This window comes from Stegodyphus dumicola, chromosome 10 (genome assembly GCF_044657685.1).
Source record: "Stegodyphus dumicola isolate Sdum_Otavi_A_Nest chromosome 10, ASM4465768v1".
In the NCBI taxonomy this organism is placed as follows: Eukaryota; Metazoa; Arthropoda; class Arachnida; order Araneae; family Eresidae; genus Stegodyphus; species Stegodyphus dumicola.
In genome coordinates this window covers 58,886,824-58,908,614 of record NC_140777.1, presented here as the reverse complement: position 1 = coordinate 58,908,614, position 21,791 = coordinate 58,886,824, and the positions used below count along the sequence as shown (strand labels likewise).

General features: G+C 32.3%; 1 protein-coding gene across 1 annotated transcript in view; it reads left to right on the top strand.

The window, feature by feature from the left end:
• Window positions 1-21,791, top strand: part of LOC118193663 (gamma-tubulin complex component 5-like) — a 125,941-nt gene that overhangs the window by 63,645 nt on the left and 40,505 nt on the right. Inside the window, exons 10-13 of the mRNA XM_035364785.2 lie at window positions 5,943-6,142; window positions 8,783-8,901; window positions 9,325-9,524; window positions 15,534-15,795. Of these exons, the coding sequence (XP_035220676.2) occupies window positions 5,943-6,142; window positions 8,783-8,901; window positions 9,325-9,524; window positions 15,534-15,795 (781 nt within the window). The remainder of the gene's footprint in view (window positions 1-5,942; window positions 6,143-8,782; window positions 8,902-9,324; window positions 9,525-15,533; window positions 15,796-21,791) is intronic.

Below are 21,791 nucleotides of genomic sequence, written 5' to 3'. Positions count from 1 at the left end.
AATGAAACTGTTTGAAAATATTTATGTGTGCATGTATGTATGTGCTACAATTATCCTGTATTATTTGAGACTTGGATGTTTACTAGTTTTCAGATTTTTTAAATGTGGTTGCAATCAACCTTGATTATATATTCATCATACTGATAGAAAATTCCTTTTCTATCACTTTAGTTTTGAAACCGTTGGTCATAGATAATATATGCTTCTAGTTTTGAAAGTATTTCAAATGATGCACGTATTCATGTTTCAAATTTATATAATTTTTGTAAAAATTATAAAATTTAATTTTTTGGTGAGTCTTACCGTTGCTGTAATTTTGCTTTGTAAAAAATGAAGCATTTGTGTTTCATTTTTTACATGCCTTTTCGTTTTAAAATTATGGTTAATCATCTAGGCAAAAATTTCTTAAATTGAGTGTCGTGACCCCATTTAGGTTTACAAAAATTGAATTCAGATACATGAATTTTAAAAAAATTACATTAAATGGAAATTTTAAAGAAATCACATTAACTGGCACTAATAAGATTAATGTCATATACAACCCAAAAAGAATTTGTTGAGTATCAATAAACTCAAAACTTGAGTTTCTTGCCTTGACTGAATTCTGGATCACAGCTCGAACTGAATTTTCCATGATTTATTGAATGGCATTAAACATTCTTCTGTCACATACTATATGGGGAACAAGTATTTATCAGCTTTAATGCTTATTAAATCCAAATGCCATTCAATGCTGAAAAACACTGAAGTTGCCTTATATCCAGCAGTGTCAAATATTACACCAAGATTTAATTTGTTATGCAGCAAAAATTATGATTTCCTTCTATTAATTTTCATATGCCTGAAACAAATCCTAAAACTGTTTCTGGCTCTACTCTTATATGCGCTCTGATATCACCAAATTTTGTTCTGGGCTGGATTTTGGCATGATTGTGTGTTGTATGGCAACCCTGTTGAAAAATCTTTTGACGTTGAAAAATCTTTTGCTGGAGTAGTTTAATTGCTCATTGGTTTGTGTCGTGCGTGTTTTGAAATTGCATATGCTGCAATGAGAGACTTGGTTTTAAGGTTTTAGTCGCATATTTTAGATTGTGTGAAAAGGAAATTTAGTATTAAAAGGTACAATGTTGGAGTTGTAAACGAGTCTGCTTTGTGTCTGAGAAATAGGGAGGAGATAAAGTGGTGGAAGTTGATGAATAGAAGTTCAGCAAAAGGAAATATCATCGTAGCCATCCTGTTGAGGGGCAGTGGGCATTTGGAGGTGTGGAAAGAGGGTGTGGGAGATTATTTTTAGTGGCTATGCCTGATAGAAGTAGGGAAATGCTGATGCAGTGTATTAAAGAGTGGATTGAGCCTGGTACAACTATTTTTTCGGATGGATGGAAATCTTACAAGGATTTAGGAAAAGAAGGTTTTGAACATTTATTTGTGAACCATAGTATGAATTTTCTGGATAGTGTCTCTGGCTGTCATTGAAATAGGATAGTGATTACGTGGCGGCTTGTTAAAGGTGGTATGAAATTGGTATTTCTGCTGTTCAAAAAAGCATTCATTCATAGTAAGCGCATTTTATTTTATTCTTGTTCTTATTTTGTAGAATGTTATGTTTATCGTTTTTTAGTATGAATTTCTGTCGTTATTGTTATTTTTTTGAATTGTTTGAAATTTATTTTAGTTATTTTAGTTTATTTTGTTGATCAATGCATAATGCCTAGATTGTGCAATTCATAGATGCTTTTTAAAGTTGAAACATAATGCTGTGTACATGGAATTCTTTGAAATTTGATGTTGTTAAGTTAATTTTATTAAAGTGAGGTGTGCTAGTTCATAGATTCGTTTGTTGCCTAGATTGTGCAATTCGTAGATTTTTTTTAAGTTTACACAGGATGCTGTGTACATGGTATTCTTTGAAATTTATTGTTGTTATGTTAATTTATTAAAGCAAGGCGTGCATAGTTCGTAGATTCATTCGTTGCCTAGATTGTGAAATTCATAGATTTTTTTCAAGTTGAAACATATCGCTGTGTACATGGATTCTTGTCAAATATTTTTGGTTAGAAACTTTATTATTTATTAGTTTTTGCTATCTAAATTTTTTATTTTTGTTTCGGGTTTTTAGCTTAAATTGTGTGTTCAAAACGTGGTTTTTGCATGTGTGAAACCTGCGTTTTTGGAAACATTTTAGGCTTAAAGTTTAAAATGTAGACAAAAAACTTAGATAGTAATATGGCAGCATCGAGTTTCTCACCAAAAATGAAATTTTGGTGACCTGAGGGCACATATAAGAGTAGTTCCCTATTCCTCTTTTCATATGCATATTGTTTATCTAAGAAATAAATTATTTTATTTGAAAATATTTGTTTTTATATCTTTATTCTATATTTAATATTATCTGGGGTTGAGAAAAAATGTCAATGATGAAGGGGGGGGGGAATATAAAGAAGCATTGATCTAGGCTATCAAACTTTTTAAAGTTCAGATGGTACACAAGTTATTGCCATCGTATTTACTATAATTTTGATTTAATTATGGATGTCATCCTCAGTATTATTCTGGTGAATTGGCGATGGTTACAGATTTAAGTTAAATATGCTAAGAAATGTTGAAAAGGAAAAATTAAAAAAAAATTATTTCCATATACAGTACAAAGTCCGTAATCCGAACTCGTCGGGACTTCGGCGGTTCCGGATTAGGGTTTTTTCCGGATTTTAGATCATCTATTTAAATTTGGTAAGATGGCATACAGAAATTATAGAATTAAAAATATGAAACCGTAATTTATGAAATAAAGAGCAGTTATGATCTAAAGGGTATCAAAATTTGCAAAAAAAAAAAAAAAAAAAGGCTTAATATTTGTTTACTTTATTAAACATTTCTTGTAATGTAAGTTGTTTAAAAGGCTATGTTTTTTATGCTAATACTTTCTCTTTAATTTTATAGAAAGAAATAATTTCTTGTTCAGTCACCAAGTTCTATTGTTCAAGGCCCGTAATTGCTGGGTCGAGAATTCCGACTAACTTGTCAATCAAATTTTTTTTTGTTTTCAATAACCTCTCTGTCTCTCAGGGTTCGTAGCGGTCCTTATATTTGAAAATAAGTGCTTATAAGTCCTTATATTTGAAAATAAAATATAAAGGCCCTTATAGGTGCTTACTTTTTCTTTAAAGCCCTTATTTTTTTGTTTGTAGTGCTTATTTTTTGCTTTTAGTGTTTTTTTTTAAATGAACGCGCAATTTTTCCCCGTACCAAAGCCGAAACTAAATAAACAACTTTTCTTCCGAATATGGAATGTCAGATTGTGAATCATACTCCCGGAAATAGCTTTTCCCCCTTTCTCTGCATTAACATAACCTCTGGTGTGCACAGAGAGTACAGACAGGTGCCCGTCGTTCTGTTGGTCAAAGAATTGCGAAAGCACTAGAAAATTTCGGTACATTTGGCATTTTCCTCCTACCCAAATACTACACACGTTTGAATTTCTATCAAGATCTTAATAATTTGCATTCTCGTTCCGCTTGGTCAGTTCATATTCAATTTTATTATGATATTATGATCGTTATGCTTATATTATGAGCATATGTATGAATGTTTATAATAACATAGTTGCAGTAACTGCTGAAGTATAGTAAATTTCAAAAATGGTTGTGTTAACACAGATTTAGCTTTCTAATTAATAATATTCGGAATACGTAAATAAAGGGAAAGTAATTGAATAGTCAAAATAATTTCATTTTTTTGGCCAATACATTATACAGTACAAAGGTTGGGAGGTTCTCCCCTTTCTCCGCAAAATCACGAATATTGAAACTGTTACAGTTCGTTGCAAAACAAGCAATGGACTTTTTTTTTTTTTTTTTTTGTCAGTCACTTTCCAATTTGGATTAAATAAGACTAAAAGTTTTGCGGTCTACCAACCCAAGCGAAGAATGATTCTATTCCGGAAATTTAACGCAGTCTGTTGAAAATTAGAATGAAAAACACCAAGTCTCTTGCTTTTCCTTGATTTAGTTCTTTAATCTCCCAATATCGGCAGCTGTTGAATCCGATTGCGTAATATCATGTAGGGAAGAATTACGGCATACATATTGCACAATAACGTTTGTGATATTTTGCAGAGATAATTAATTTTGATGTTCGGTCCGAGATTTGTTTATGAACACTTAAAAGAGTTTTACTGTGCTTGCTAAGCAGAATATTTTTCTGTTCCGTTGGTTTGTTTTTATATGATGCACATATCGAAATGTCAAAAGCATTTATTTAGCCGAAAAATCTAAAGAACGGTTACAATCTATCCCCCCCCCCTCCGCTCCTCTTTTTCAAGTTACGCTTGACTGTCTGAATATTCTCCAGTTTTCAAGTATGCGGGTAGTTAAGCTTTTACTGTTAAAGGATGACTGCATGAAGCAAATTTCTGATTTCAGAAATGTTCATCTTTTTTTACTTAAATTACTTTGCTTGCAATATCTGTTAAGGGAAAACTGATATACGATGAAAATTTAGAAAATGTTCAGAATTTAGGTTTAAATTAGTTAAATATCAATATGAGTGGAAAAATAAATTGCATTTATTATTAAGTTCCAAGCGAATAGAATAAATATGCCTTATTATTATTTATTTCCTCTATTTTGAACTGAAATGTCATCATTAAATCTTGTAAATATAGTTTAGTTGTGCATAGTTTTTTTTCCTCTTATTGTAAAGTAGTTCTGTAAATTGAACTATTATTTAAAATTTAAAAAAAGTAATTATTTTCCATGGTTGAGGTTCCCCCTTTCTCTGCCCATGTTTATTCTCTTGTCCCCCATGCTTATTTTCTCTTAATAAATACTGCATTTCTCATATTTTAAATTACGAGTCTAATTTTTGAAGCTATGCAGTTGTGTATAATGTAATTAGATAGGTGCTTATTTTTTTTCTTAAAATGTGCTTGAAAAGTGCTTATAGGTGCTTATTTTTTGAACTAAAATGTGGCTATGAACCCTTGTCTCTTTTTTCACTATCGGTAATGGTATTTTCTGGATCTAGAACCCTACTACAAATTTCGGCTTCCTTTACTTGATTGATTATTAGGGCATTGTCATCGAAAATGAAAAACTTCTGTTAACTACTCTTCTTTCCTAAATTCTGCTGTCCGGTGTGGCCATGCAAGCTCTGGCTTTATCTGAATAATAAATCAGTTATTCTTAATTTAAATAGCACAAAATGTAATCTTTTGGCCTATGAGTATCTATTTTTAGCATATGAAAAGAAATTTTTGTTTAAATCTTTCCTCGTCAACATTTCTTAGCACATTTAACTTATTTGTAATTGGCACCAAACGTAATGTCAACAGAAAAGATTATCATACTCTTCCATTATTCAATTACTAATATAAAAGAATTGTTTAGGCATTGCTGCATGAGTCATTACTCAAATTGAAATGTGTTGATGAACATGCGGTGATGAAAGAAAAATAGAATAAATAACGATTCACCAGGTTGGCGTTAAGGGTTAAAATATTAGTTGGTGTAAAATCAAAAATATTTCTATGTAGAATGTTTTGGTTTGAGATGTTATGCCAAGCAGATATGGAGTCAAATTATTGATCTCACCAATTTGTGCTAAAATAATTATTTCTTCAATAATGATGTATTTTATTTAGTGCCAAAGTGAGATTAAGAATCAGGACTTGCGTGTTTTATTATAAGGGGGGAGGAATCAAATGCGTAAAGCATAGGGAAAAAATGGTGGTGGCTTTGATGTCCGGATTTCAGATCATTCCAGATGATGGATGTCCTAATCTCGGACTTTGTACTGTATATTAAATATAAATAATAAATGAAATTTTGATGTTTTCTGGTGATCAGAAAATTATGGGAGAATAATTTTTTTATTTTTGTTACTGTTTGATACTTTATTGTCATGCATTTTATACAGAATAAAGTTTTTCAATTTTTTTTCAGAGAAAATATTTACTTTATTGGTTTTAAGAAAGGAAATTAAGCCCATATTAGATGCAGTTGATTTAATATATCTTATTCATCAAGAAACAACTACAACAATTTGTGCCACTGACGACTCATTTGAAAAAATGTGCAAAATATTGCAAGTATTATGGGAACTGCTATGTCATCAAAGTCTTCGAGAGCAAATGTCTTCAGTGGTAAGCTTTTAGTTTTTTCTATCAGTAACATTACTTGAACAGGGCAATTTTTCTAAACTGAGAGTGGTTGTAAAACATATGGTGCCTTCAAAAGGAAATGATGTCGAAAACCATTTTGGAGATTGGCAATATACGAGGCCAGTCCCCAAAAAAAGTTCTCCTATATTTTTAGATATACAAATAACCGTTTATTTTCTATAATTGCTACATTACTTTAAAGATTGAAGAATGCTTTATTTTTCAACATAATCGCCATTTCGGTCGATGCATTTTTGCAGACGCTGTGGCAGTTTTACAATGCCCATGTCATACCAGCTTGTCGCCATGACCTTCAGGAAGCGTTGAACCTTATTTTTCACCTCATCATCGGAATAGAACTGCCGTCCAGGCAAATGTTCCTTCAACTTAGGGAACAGGTGGAAATCGCTGGGTACCAAGTCCGGACTGTAGGGTGGGTGTGTGATGACATTCCAACCAAAATTTTGCAGTAGATCGACGATTTGACGGGTGACATGAGGACGGGCGTTGTCGTGGAGAATGCTTACACCCTTGCTCAACATCCTTCTTCTCCAGTTCTGAATTGCCCTTCTGAGTTTCTTCAGTGTTTCACAGTACCTGCCAGCGTTGACTGTTGTCCCATCAGGCAGAAAGTCAACCAACAGTACCCCGTTCCTATCCCAAAACACAGTTGACATGACTTTACTGGCAGATTGTGTTTGCTTGAATTTTCGTGGCTTGGGCGAAGAGGGATGCCGCCACTCATGTGACTGTTGTTTTGTCTCAGGTGTAAAGTGGAATGCCCAGGTTTTGTCACCTGTGACAATCAAGTCCAAGAAATTGTCCTTTTTGTCTCCATAGCGGTGAAGAAATTCGCGGGAAGAATCAACCCGTTGCCGTTTGTGGTTGGTCTTCTGTCAGCATACGTGGCACCCATCTTGCACACACCTTCCGATATTGCAACTTTTCTGTTAAAATCCTGTGGATGGTGCTTCTGGAAACCTCAAGAAGCAAAATGCAGAGAGCATCCAGAGTGATCCTTCGATCTTTATGCATGAGTTCCTCAAATTTCGCGATTGTCTCATCGGCAATTGATGGCTTTCCGCTACTTTCTTCGTCATGAATTTCAGTACGACTGGTTGTAAACTCTCTACACCACTTGCGAACGTTTTTGACATCCATGCACGACTGTCCATACACCTCCGTCAATAGGCGGTGAATTTCAACCGGTTTAACGCCTTTTGCGTTCAAAAATCGAATAACTGCGCGCACTTCGCACTTGGCGGTAATGAATATCGGGAGCTCCATTTCGAATGGCTGCCAAGCCAAGACTGAGCATCTGAGCGAAGTGCCTGCGTGCTTATGTGGTAGCGGAGAAGGCACCACTCACAACAGTGTTGCCAACAACCATATTAAAACTTTCTCTACATCCCCAAAAAATAGGAGACATTTTTTTTTTGGGATTGCCCTCGTAGCTGATAGTTCAAAGCTACTGTATTTTGATTGGTAACATGGGCAGTTAAAATTGTCTACATGGATAAGCATGGGAACTCTGATAATTAGCTATGCATTCCGGCAGGGGTTGCCAGTGGGGTCGGTGGGGCTTGCATGGGGGGTCTATGATAATCAAGGGTCGGTATGTGCTGGAAAATAATTGGCAAATGATTGACATAATCAAGAACCCATTGATTACAAAACAATGTATTAATAAAACTGACAATTAATTGTTTATTGATATAAAGTTTTATAATACAAATAAGTCAAATCTTATTCAGAACATACAAGTACACTATATTCTAGAATTTAGTAGGAAGTCTTTCACCTCATCATCCCAAACCTCATCCAAATCCTCATCATCACTGAAGATCCCAAAATTAACATTGTTACTAGATCGACATTGTTGACATTCTTATGCAGTGGAAGCAGGCTTTAGTTAAGTCAGTAATTTGTTGCAGAAAACGAAAATGTTGAATATTTCTGAACGAGGTGAACTCTCCGATCATTACAGGTTTAGCCCTTAAATTTTAATGTTCCTCAGAGTGTCATGAATAAATCATCTTTTCGTGATTATAACTAAATAAAGACTCTCTCACTTTGTACCTTGATTTGTTTTCTTCCATTGTATATCCGACCCCAAATCGGATACATTAAAAGTTGGCAGAAATTTTCATGTGCAATGAATAAGAAAGCCATCCTTCTATATGGAATTTCCCGTCCATATCGCTGAGATGGTTAAGCAATCTTGTGCCAAATATTCAAAAAATTGTTAGTAATTACTATATAAGCATCCTCATTACCATATAGTATCATATTAATCGGGTTTTAGCAAATGTTTCCCACCACTGCAAATATTATCTGCGGAAACAGTTTGCATTGCCATGTTTAATCATATTTTGCCGAACGATTTTTGGCATTTGAAAGGAAGAGACTTGCTTTAGAACACTGTGTTGTGAAATTTGTAAAAAAAGTATTGTTATCATTAAGTACAAGGTGTCTGAAATGGAACTATCGTGCTACCATATTAGACCCATCATTTACTTCCAGTTCTATTGCAAAAAGTCAGTTACAGAATGTCACCAAATCATGTGTACAGCTTTTGGTACTAATTAATCATTTTCTGATTTTACGTTTTATATATTTCAGTTGCTCAAAATAATCTTGACTGTGTTCTTAAGGACATGCACCCCGCTCTTTTCATTTCTGGAAGAGTTAATGTTCCTTGGAACTTTTAAAGATTCAGCTGGTGAATATTTTCTTATCAGGTAATTTATAAATATATTTTATGTTCTTATTGATTCTTTGCTGTGCATACATTTAATATGCATTTAAATAAATCAGGTTGTGTAAAATTAACATTTTATTGAAGTCATTTGTTTTGTGAGCAATTAATTTTTAAGTGGCATTTTTATAAAAACCTTTTTATTATAAAATCCTCTAGTAATGTATTTTGTGATCACAAATGTTAAATTGCGAATGTGTCATTAGATCTACTTATTTACTTGTTTTCAAATCATATTATAAAGTAATATTCTATCAACTAACTCCATTTGTTTTGTAGGCATTTAATTTTTTGATAAATTTTCATAAAAATAATTTTGCTTATCACAGAATTACTCATCTGTATATTTTATAATCACAAGCATGACAGAGCGAACATATATTTAGATCTACTTATTTTTAAACAGGAAAAATGATGTTATTGCAACAGATGAAGAATACTGGGAAAAGGCATTTATTTTAAGACCATTACCACCCGAGATTGAGAAAACATTTTTTTTAAAACCTTTCCTAGATGATGTTATCTGTGCTGGGAAAACTATTGAAATACTGAATCAAATAAATTCTATGCAGAAGAAAGAGCCTTTTAGACTTCATTCTGAAAAAGGTAATTTGTTATTTTAATAGAAATGCAAATATCTGTTTTAATTTTTTATGAAAGGGACATTTTCCTTTGAGATAATTTAATTTAGTTGACTTATGTATGGACTGATATCTGTCATTTCTAAGCTATTATTTTCATGTTATCCCTGAAAGTTATAAAATATTTTTAAGTCCTATGTATTGTATTAAGAAACTGTACTATTTAATCTTTCCATTTCAAAAATTAAGACTTTAGAGATATCTTAAACTATATTTAACTGAAATCAGTATAATAATGTAAATTTATGATTTAATTGGAATTCTATAATTCTTTAAAATAATTCTGGGCAGTTGATTTAAATGTACTGATAATGTTCTTTTGCTTCTTTGATGTATTTTATATGCTTGAAACTTTTATTTATGAAATGTAAAAAGTGTAAAAATCAAGGGATAAATAGAAAGGGCTAGCTCATTTCTTTGTTCAACTCCTCGCCGACGCGAGCCTAATGGGGGGACTTAACAGGCAGTAATCTGACGTCACTGTGATGCCACCTGTTCTGATTTCCCGCATTTAAAACTGTAGTTTCATTCAGCTGCGAGACGATTTTCTAAAGGTTACATATCCCAAATTAATTTTATTCATATATATATCTGTTTTCTAATAATGTATATATTTAAAATAATTTATATATATGTAATTTTAGTCTGTTTTTATTTTAAATTTTGTATTGTAAAGTATCGTTTACGTAATATGGCTATTTGCGCTGTAGTAACGTGCTGTAGCACTTACAGAAGTACAAAAGGATGAGATATTTTATTTCATGGAACCAAAGGAGCCAAATGAGAATTTGCTTTTGACGAAAGAATGGAAATAGTACGCTAAATTTTAGTGTAGTCCAAAAGTTCAAAGTGATGTTCTTACTCTAAAGAAGGAAAGTGGCGAATATTTGAATTCTGTAGAAAACATATGCGTTCTCAGTTTTGATGAAATGCATATAGATTGAAAACTCTGCTATGACTGTAAACTGGACCAAGTTCTTGGTTCTTTTCAAAATAAGCAGTTTGTTTTAATCAGAGGTCTCATTTCGCGCTCTGCCTCAAATTACTGCGAAACCACGTTTTAAATAAAGGATTTGTTTTAGAAGATGGAACTGTTTTAAATTTTGATATTATTAAAGAGGTTTTAAATAGAGAGATTGAGAAGAAATCAAATTGTGTCACAAACTAAAACCGAATTATTTAATGATCAAGGGAAACGAGAGACAAAACGTCACCCCAGGGAAAGCATTATTTTCAAAAAGTACCGCAAAAGGTATACTCCACCTCACAGGAAATCAAAAAGCATCTGACTTCTATGAGTTAATCAATAATATCTTCGGTATTATAAATAGTACCAAAATAGTACCACCAAGAATAACAAGTATTTAACAAACTAATTTTGTTAAGTACTTGTTAAAGTTATTGTATCCTTTGTAACTAATTATTGATTAGATTTTGTGCTAGATTAGCATTCTAGATAAAATATAATAGTATAAAACATCAAAGTAATTGGCATAAAAAGACCTGCCTCCTTTACTCATACTTTTGAAAAATTAAATAACTGTTTTAGGTACTGTGAGTAAAGCTATTTTGTCAAAATTAATGTAACAATCATACATACATTTATTTAGTTGTAATATAGATATAAGTACAAATTACAAAATTATTTAAAAAATATCTATTATATTGAATTGGAAGAGAATTATAATAATGTAAAATTTACATTTAGGCAAAAAATCAAACGTAGGTTAGCAGAAATGTTGCCATATATGTCATATATGTTTAAAACTATGTCAATGTAAAGTTGTTTTTGGAGGAAAAAAAAACTACTGAACTTTATGTTAAAAGAGTAGCACATTTTATCTATTATTTTAAAATTGAGTAAGTATTATTAAATTTTTTAATGGTTCAGTCTAAAGTGCATAAAGCAGTAACATTGTCTCTTCCAAATTATAGCTATCTTTCACACACAGCTCATTTTAAACCCTGGTTCAAAATCGCTAATTTCCAAGCTGTGAATTGTATCTCCGTGCTCAGTGTCATCATGACTACGTCATCACTTCTCACTTTCTGATTCAGGGGGAAAAGCTCTATGAGCTAGCCCTTCTCTTCTAAGTCCTGGTAAAAATTAGTCTTAGGCTGATATTGGTATTTATTGAAAAATTTCAAGCAACTAAAAGAGAAAAAGATGCAGGGAACGTATTTTCAAAAAGGACTTAGTATTTGGCTCCTTCAAAATGAATAGTTTTTTTTTTATAAAACCAACCACCAATTTAAAAACGGTTTCTTCATTATTAACATTTTGACTGCTGTGGGCTTCTCCGGTGGCTGCCACTCAACTTGGCTACAGCACCTGGGGGCCATCGGTGACCGACGATGCGACCAATAGTAAAAATGCATAATTCGAGTAAATATCAGTACTGATAAGTTTTTAAATAACACCATTGTTACTGTAATGTTTTGGAGAATAATAAATTGCAAAAATTATCTGCAGCACCTCGAGGGATGCTGGTGACCCCCACCACAAAAAATACATTAAACACATTTATATAACTCATCTTCCGTAGATAATGTTTCAACATAATATAATCGCATAATTAAAAAAGTTATATTGGCACCATGGGCAAACCACGTAAAATGCACGCGGCAGCCAATGTGTTAAATATCAGTAATTTCAAAGGCTGAATGTTTTTGGGCACGTTTTCAGTATTGCATTCCTGTTATGCATATATGTTTTTGAAGTAATGTCTGTGGAGCCACATTGAAGAGCATCAACTGTTAATACACACTGAAAGGCATCTGTGATTTCACAGTTGAAAATTGACTGTTTGGCCTCTGTTGTCATGGCAATAGTCTCTGATGGCTAGAAATATCTCTTAGCTGTTCTTGTTTAACATGACTGAACATTAAAAATTCACAAGGCATGATTAGAGTGGATTAGGATTAGAGGCTTAAAGTACAAGAATGAGGCACAGTTGTCACTGGGTGAAAAAGAATGGTCACAATGTAGTTTGTTCATGTCATAAGAGGCGACTAAAATCAGTCCCCAGCGTTTTTAACAGAAATTTTACCAGAAAATCAGTGCTCTATCTTGCTTTGCCTGTGCCGAGACTATTACTTGTAGAAAAGGTAATGGCTAGCTTACAAGTGATCGAGTTGAACTGCTAAAAAGATGGACAGCATTCTTTAGAGATCTTCTCTGTGGAAGTGACCTTCCAAGGGAGGAATCCAAGGCTGATCTGAGTATTGACCTGAATGTTGTTGAAAAGGATCGAACTCTGGAACCTGATGCACCATCCTTGTGTGAAGAGAGGAAGGCTATTGAGAATCTAAATAACAACAGAGCTGCAGGCCCAGATGGCATTAAGGCAGAACTTATTAATATTGACCTACCTGAACTGATTAATGCTATTCATAAGGTTATACTTAACGTTTGGATTGCGGAACAGATGCTCTTTGAACGGGAATGGAGCTCCATTTGTTGCATTTAAAAAAAAGACGGACTCGAATATTGCAACTATTGAGGTATCACCCTCTTAAATAGGGCATTTAAAATCTTCTACTATGTTTTACATAATAGGTTATTACTGTACGCATCTACAGTTATTGGTAGCTACCAATGTGGTTTTCAAGCTGGAAAATGTACTATTCATCAAATTCATTCTTGTAGACAAATTTTGAAAAACTACTAAACATAATAATGATACTTATCATCTTTTTATAGATTTTAAAGCTGCTTATGATGACATATACTGTGAAAAGCTGTTTGAAGCTATGCTGGAATTTGGATTTCATAGAAAATTGATTGATCTATCTAGAATGACTTTAAAGAGAGTAAATTGCAGAGTTAAAATCATGTCTTATCTATCAGAGACATTCTGCACTGAAAGGGGTTGAGACAGGGAGATGCCCTTGCATGCATGTTTTTTAATATCACCCTTGAAAAGGCTATTAGAGATGCTAGAATTATAACTAGAAGCACCATATTTCAGAGATCTATACAGTTACTTACACTGACGACATCGACATTATTGGCAAAAATAAACAGGCGGTTGTCAAGACTTTTATTTCTTTAGTGCCTGCAGCCAGAGACATTGTATTTGCCATTAATAAGTGTAAAACATTTATGGCAGCAACTAGTAAAGTACATAATCCCCTCCCACTGCAAATGAAATCTTATACTTTTGAGGGTGTTTCTCATTTTACGTATCTCGGTACTATCATCTCTAAAGATAATAGTATTAAACTTGAAATTGGAAGTAGATTATTTAGAGCTAATAGATGTTATCATGGTGTAAATAATTTTTTAGTCTCTAAATCAGCGGTTCCCAACCCTATACTCGCGGGTACAATGGCATCCACCAATCATTTGACGTGTGCCTGCGGCTGTGCGATCATAATAAAAATGTTTTAGCTTTCAATAAAATTCTATGTGAAAGGTTTCTCATTTTTAATGAAATAGAAATTGTGTCCAACACAGATACCAGCACAAAGCAACCGAAATGCGACTAACCTATTTTTTTTATGTGCATGTATTATTAACTGTATCTAACTAGTATAAATTCACCATAAATGGTGCTCACCATCCAACAGGTATTCTAGAATTTCTAACCTTTGAAAGTAAGGGAAAATGATTAGGCAACTGGGTCTTATACCTCACACAATACCAGTGAAAACAATAGACTAGAAAATTTGAGAACATCAAAAAATGAAAACAGCTATTAAATTAATACCATAAGAGTTGAGGGTAAATTCAGGTTATAATTTGGATCATTAACTAAAAGTGAAAGTTTTTTATGAATGTGAAACACCTCTAGGAAATCTGGTCTGCCACTGGTAGATTTTTTTTGAATAATTTTAGCTGCCGAAAATTGGAAAGCATTTTTTTTTTTTTTAATAAAACTAATAGTGTTGAGCAAGATTTGTGGTTTCTTTTTTGCTTACATATGCTTCATGTTCCTTAGTGTGAAGTTAGGCTGTCTTAATTTGACCAATGTATATTAAAAAAAACATGTTGGCAAGCTTAATGTCAACATAAATGGTTACCATACTCCTTTATTATTCAATTACTGAAATAAAAAATTGTTTAGGCATCACTACATGAGTCATTACTCAAGTTATGTTTTGATAAACATGCGGTGATGAAAGGAAAATATAATAAATAATGATTCGCCAGATTGGGGTCAGATCAAGGATGTATCATGTGGAATGTTTTGGTTTGAGATGTGTGCCAAAGCAGATATGCTGCAACAGAGCCAAATTACTGATCATACAAATTTATGCTAAAATGATTGTTTCTTCTATAATTTCTTCTATAAAACTACTTAATTTATTTAGTGTCGAATTTATTTAGTCGAATTTATTTAGTGTTGAAGTGAAATTAAGAATGGCGACTCTCCATATGTTTTATTACGTGCGGAGGGGGAAATTAAATGCTCATGTGTAAAACCTACGAGACAAACGATTTTGGTGGCTTTGATGTCCGGATTTTAGTTCATTCAGGATAATTTGGACATCCGGATTTCGGACTTTGTACTGTATTACCTCTCTCTTAAAGGGAAATTGGATAGAGGCATAAGACTTAGTTGATCAAATCCATGTGTTGATGATTTGTTGTCTGTCACCTTTTGTTTTGGGTGTCACTATAGAGATTATTAGAATTTTCGGAGCCATTAACATGAGAAAAAAAGCTTGGCCCTTACCAAGATTGAAAGTGTAAATTTTAACGAATAAATTGCTTTGTTTATATCTCTTGTTTTTATGAATTCAGTTATACTGTTTTGTGTGTAGTATAATCAGTATAATTCTGGACAATGCATTATATCATTATTTCATTTATAATGCCTTGTTTAAGAACATTGAAATTTCTGTGTTTGAAAATGAATTAATTTAGGATTTAAAAACACAGACATTTCTGTTGTCTGTTTTATTTTTTAATAAAATATTGTAAAATCGTTTTTTAAATTTAATTTATATTTTCATTCTTTTCATTTAGGGGATTTATATTTGAAATTTGTGCACATTTTACAAAAGTCGCTTTCCAAAGAAAAGAATTTCAAGTTCATAAATGGAGAAAATAAAAAAAAAAAAGGTGAAAAAATATTTCTTATGGAAGATCCTTTGTTGAAGCAAAAGATATTTTCCTACAGTGGGGTGGCAGGAAAATTTTTCAAGCCAGATGTTAATCCTGTTTACCTCCACGTGGCAAGAAAGGTGCCAGGAAAGTTGTTTTCTGAAAAACAGACTGAAATTGAGCGGTGAGTGATAAAGGCAAAATTCTAAACATTAGTTGTAAAATTTTATTTTAATTAACTAGTTATCTTATTATTTTGAGTGTTTTGTACTACACTTTGCTAATTTCTACCATAATGCAAATTAATCTATCCAAAGTTTTTCGAAAAGCACTGGGAATTAAATTGACTGCTTCTTTACCTTTACATTTCTGCTTTTTATCATAGCTTGCCAAGCAAAACCTTGGGTTGCTATAGTAATTGATAAAATTAGTCAGGAGGAAAGCAAGTCAGGGGGAAGTCAAGGATTCCGAACCTTTTTCTTTTCATCAGCGTCCTTAATTTTTTTCGTTAAATACAGCACATAACATAATCCTACTGCAAATAATTGCACAAAAGTCACTTAAGTATAACAACTGGACCAAGAAAGAGCACCAACAGTTTTGAAAAAATGATTTAATAGATTTATGTTTTATTATTTTTATGTTTATAAATATAAGTTTTCAGAATCAAAAGTTACAGATTTTAATTGCATAAAAGTTCGATTTTAATTAATGTGATGGCTGCATTGATGTATTTATGCAATTTGTTAAGTACTTGGCATAAAACTACTTAATTCTTAAACCACTTGATTGAAAAATATTCAGTTTGTTTCTTGTTTTCAATACTTTACTTTTTGACTTGACTAAAGCCTGCTTCCACTAGCTAAGAATGGGGAAAGTCAATGATGTTGGTTTAGTAACAGCTTTTATTCTGGGATATTTCTCTCACGTGACTTTTAAATTTCAAAATTCAGCATATGCATGTGTTTTGAAGTAGACTTGTGCTTAACCTCTTATTTCAATGCACTCAACTTTCATGTCATAATATCAAGATCATATATATGGTAGTTCAGCAATTCTGTTAGCTGTGCTGGCACATACAATTTTTCAATGCTTTAGAACTTTTAGTATAGTACTTTAGGTAGTATTTTTGGTACTTTAATTTCATTGCTTTAGATTCTTTTAAATTCTGCCAGCTATATATACCAATATAGTATCTTCTGCAGAAATAAGATGTTTTCCAGTAACAAACAATTGCGTTAAGTTCATTCTATGAACAGTCATATTCTTCTTTTTTTGGGGGGCAGAGGGAAAGTGTATTTTTATATTGCACTTATTTCATAAAATTTTATATATTTTAAAATGTAGTTTTTTTTTTTCAAAATATTTATTTTATGTGATTTTTTCCCTTACTACATGATAGAGCTTTACATTAAATAATTAATTATCAGTTTTATTAATCGTTTTTTGTAATCTATGGGATCTTCAGTATGTTAAACAGTTGCCAAGTGCATAATTTGGTATCAACCACTTGATCATCATTGACCCCCTTAAAATTTCATCGATACTCAGAGGATCAATAAAACCTATTGATCCTCTGAGCATCGATGAAATTTTACTATGAGTTATACTTAGCTGATATTATGAATTATATTTGATGTATTCTGAAACTTGTTACGTCATTATACTTTAAACTAACTTGCATTTTGGTGGAAGTTGAGAAAAATTGGAAACTTTAAACAGCCAAAATAATAAGATAATTGGTTAATTTGAGTATAACCTTATATTGCACTCTATACTTGCTTATTATATAATCTTTTTTTGAATTTTTTTTACACTTTCTAGAAAAATAGGGATTATTACGCGTTTACTGTACCAAATTTTTGAAAGGAATTTTTTTCCTTTTAGCTCTGAATTTTAAGTCTGAACATTAATGTTTTATTGCTTTAAAGACACTAAAATATCTATTGTATATGCTTAGCTAGCTCATTTCTGCAACATTCAGTAATAAGTGAAAGTTAAAAACAAAATGTAAGGGGAGGGGGTGTTTGGCTACCTAAAAACTTGAGATTATATTATAAGTTTATTACTACAAGTATTTTTAATTTTAAGAATGTAAAATAAAATACTTTGAAAAATTTTATAAATTGTTCATTCCCCCTTTAAATAGACATAATATAAATTTTTGCCAGCTCATTCAGTTAAAAAAAAGATTCAATTATTAAAAGCTCCAGCATTAATTTCTGAATTTTTTTCGACTGTGATTGAAAATATCAAAATATTAAGAAAGAGGATTAACATTTGAACAAAATTAAGGGAAAGAAATTTACATATAGAGAAAAAGAGTCTTGCAGTCTCTGCATTATCACAAATTTCATCATAACAATTAGATTTTATTCTAAATGCAAATGATAATGCATGCTGGTAAAAGAGTCAGAAATTTTGCAGTTATTTATTATGAGATGTATAAAACCTTTATGAGACATAAAAAAATTTAAGAAGTCCAAGCAAAATGACTTTCTAAATGATCAACTTAATGCTATATTGAGTGATGCACTTTAATAATACAGAAATTAAATGAAAAATTGTATTCATCGTTGATCAGAAACGAAGTCTAGTTATCATGTTTCAAATGGAAAATAATAAATATCTTTAAGAGGGTTTTTTTTATTTATTATTTTTTTAAGCACGGAAAGTGTTACTCTCAAACTTTTTTGTTGTCTTTATCTCTTTTCAAATGTTGCCACTAAATGTTATGACTATGTATTAGTTTTTGGCTAAAGAAATAGTATAACGAAAGTTTAAAAATATACAACACAAATAAAAGAATGCTGCCACCAAATTTTATCGTCATCTATTATTTTTAAAAGAAATAATAAAGCAAATTTAAAAAAAGGGCCAACATTTAAAGCTTTATAAGGAATTGTAAATATATCCCATGTAAAATATTTTTAACTTCCACACCTTAGTTTGTTACCATTTGGAAAAGAATAACATATTTAATTTTTCTTTTAATGTGCTTGTTTTTGATAAACAAACTAAGCAATTTAAAAGCAATAAACAGAGTTCTCTAATTTCTTTTAATAATTACCAGCGTGACCCATGAAATTATACCAGCAGGATTTATTGGAAACATTGTGCATTCTTTTCTTTTTTATAGTAACTATTTTAGATGGCTCGGCCTTGACAGCAGCAATTTATTTGAAAAGTGAAATGGGGAACAAAAGTGATTCAATGTAAAAGTGAGACGAAAAGTAATGGCCCTTCTGAACAAAAAAAAAAAAAAAAAAAAAAAACTGTGTGGCAGCTATATTAACACTGTATCAGAAATTCTAAAGATATGCTGTATTTAAAAAATTTTATATGACATAAGTACTAATTCAGAAGTCAAACAACAAAAATCAGCGTTATATTTAAAAAATTTTCACAGGACTAGTTTCGATGGTTTTACCGAACCATCATCTTCAGCTGCAAAACCGCAAATGAACAAGATAGGAAATAATGTTTAGATAAGATAAAAAAGCCTGGACAAGAATAAGCAAGTGGCGCCATCTGTTGGCAAAACCAGAACTAAAACATAATTTCTCTAAAAGCCGAAGGCAAATTTGGATTGGAATTAGGATCGTTAACTAGAACAGAAAGATTTTTATGAATGTGAAATGCCTCTAGAAAATCCAGTTCTCCAATGGAAGATGTTTTTTGAATAATTTTGGCAGCAGAAAAATTGAAACTGTGATTTTCGGACCAACAATGCTGAGCAACAGAAGACTTCTGTGTTTCCTTTTTTCTAACATATGCCTCATGTTCTTTGACGCGAAATTTTAAGGCTCTCTTAGTTTGGCCAATGTAAATTAAACCACACTGGCAAGGAATCCTATAAATACCCCAGGAATTCATATCCGGAATGGGGTCCTTCAGTATAGAAGTTGGAATTTTATTGATGGGAGAGTAAACAACCCGAAAGTTAAATTTCTGCAAAATATGTGCAACTTTATAGCTAATTGATGGAAAGAAGGGAATGACAACAGAATTTTTATAATCTCCTAAAATAAGAGTGTGGCTTTTAGTGTGTTGAGATGAGAATTTTTTAACTGCTTGATTAATAATGTTGGGTGAAAAGCCCCTGTCAATAGCTATTGCTTTTAAATAATTTAGTTCTTCATCAAGGGCTAGTTTGCAGGAGCAAACTTGAAGAGCACGGAAAACATAGGAATAAAATGAAGCTAACTTTTGTTTAGTCGGATGACATGATTTAAAGTGTGGTGGAAGGCAAACCGATGAAGGTTTATGGTAAACTGTAGTACTGAAGTTGGATATGTTACGTGTGACCAGAATGTCGAGAAACGGAAGAGAATTGCAAGTCTCAAGTTCAAAAGTGAACTGAATAGCAGGATCAATAGAATTCATTGTTGAAAGAACTTTATTCAAATCATCTTTATTACCTTCAAACAGGGTAAAAGTATCGTCTACGTAGCGGAACCATGCCGGGAATTTTAAAGTTTCAAACAATTTTGATTCATAATAATGCATGTAGATATCAGCCAGGATGGGACTGAGGGGGCTTCCCATGGCTAATCCCTCAGTTTGCTTGCAATATTTATTTTGGAAAACAAAATGTGTTTGTTTCAAACAGAGTTGAGTGAGAGAAATTAGCTCATCAATTTCGATGCAAGAGAAATGAAATTCGCGAAGTCTGGTTTCTAGACATCTTAATGCACCCTCCACTGGGACATTGGTGAATAATGATTTTACATCAAAAGAAACCATGAGTAAATTACGAGGAGAAATGTTTTTAACCTTTTTTACAAACTTTATTGAATTTTTTATGGTGTAAATGTTATTGTCTAATAGAGTGGAAAATCTAGAAACTAAATGTTTAGCTAATGGATACGAGGCAGTTCCTAAATTTGATACAATAGGGCGGAAAGGAATACCACTTTTATGAATTTTGGGAAGAGCATATAATCTGGCACAATTCGCAACAGATGGGATAAGTGAATGTTTTAAGTTGCTTGAAATGATTTGCGAAGATTTGATCGCAGTTTTTATTTTGGATAAGTCCGAAGGTGAAGGATCTTTAGGGATAGGATTATATGGTCCTTCATTTAAGAGTTTAGTGACACCATCGATGTAAGTGTTCTTATCCATGACGACTATCTGGCCACCTTTGTCGGCCTTTGAAATGACAATATCCGGGTTAGAATGCATCTCGCGCATTGTAGCTCTTTCTCTCGCAGTTAGATTTGGTTTCAAAGGTTTATTATTGAATTTCACATTATGAGCGATAAGATGCCTAATCATTTCTTTCTGTGAATCTGAAACTTTACTGAACTTGAAAGCTTTTTCGATAGGAGCCAAAATCTTTGGAATCGAGGGTTTACAGGTTTGTGAGAAGTTAAAATTATATTTTAGAATTCTCTCTTGTTCTTCTGAAAGACTAACATTAGAAATATTAACTGTTGGCTTGATGTTTACAATGGGAAGATTTTTTGAACTACTTGAACTGGTAGACTGTAAAAGAAGTTTTTCGAATTTAACTGCAAGGGTGTTTTTATGACGGTTAACTGCATTCTCCATTCTAGACCAAGACTTTTGTTCAAGGGCAGTGCATTTTGGATATGTTTTAGCGAGAAAGAGCTACAATGCGCGAGATTCATTCTAACCCGGATATTGTCATTTCAAAGGCCGACGAAGGTGGCCAGATAGTCGTCATGGATAAGAACACTTACATCGATGGTGTCACTAAACTCTTAAACGAAGGACCATATAATCCTATCCCTAAAGATCCTTCACCTTCGGACTTATCCAAAATAAAAACTGCAATCAAATCTTCGCAAATCATTTCAAGCAACTTAAAACATTCACTTATCCCATCTGTTGCGAATTGTGCCAGATTATATGCTCTTCCCAAAATTCATAAAAGTGGTATTCCTTTCCGCCCTATTGTATCAAATTTAGGAACTGCCTCGTATCCATTAGCTAAACATTTAGTTTCTAGATTTTCCACTCTATTAGACAATAACATTTACACCATAAAAAATTCAATAGAGTTTGTAAAAAAGGTTAAAAACATTTCTCTTCGTAATTTACTCATGGTTTCTTTTGATGTAAAATCATTATTCACCAATGTCCCAGTGGAGGGTGCATTAAGATGTCTAGAAACCAGACTTCGCGAATTTCCTTTCTCTTGCATCGAAATTG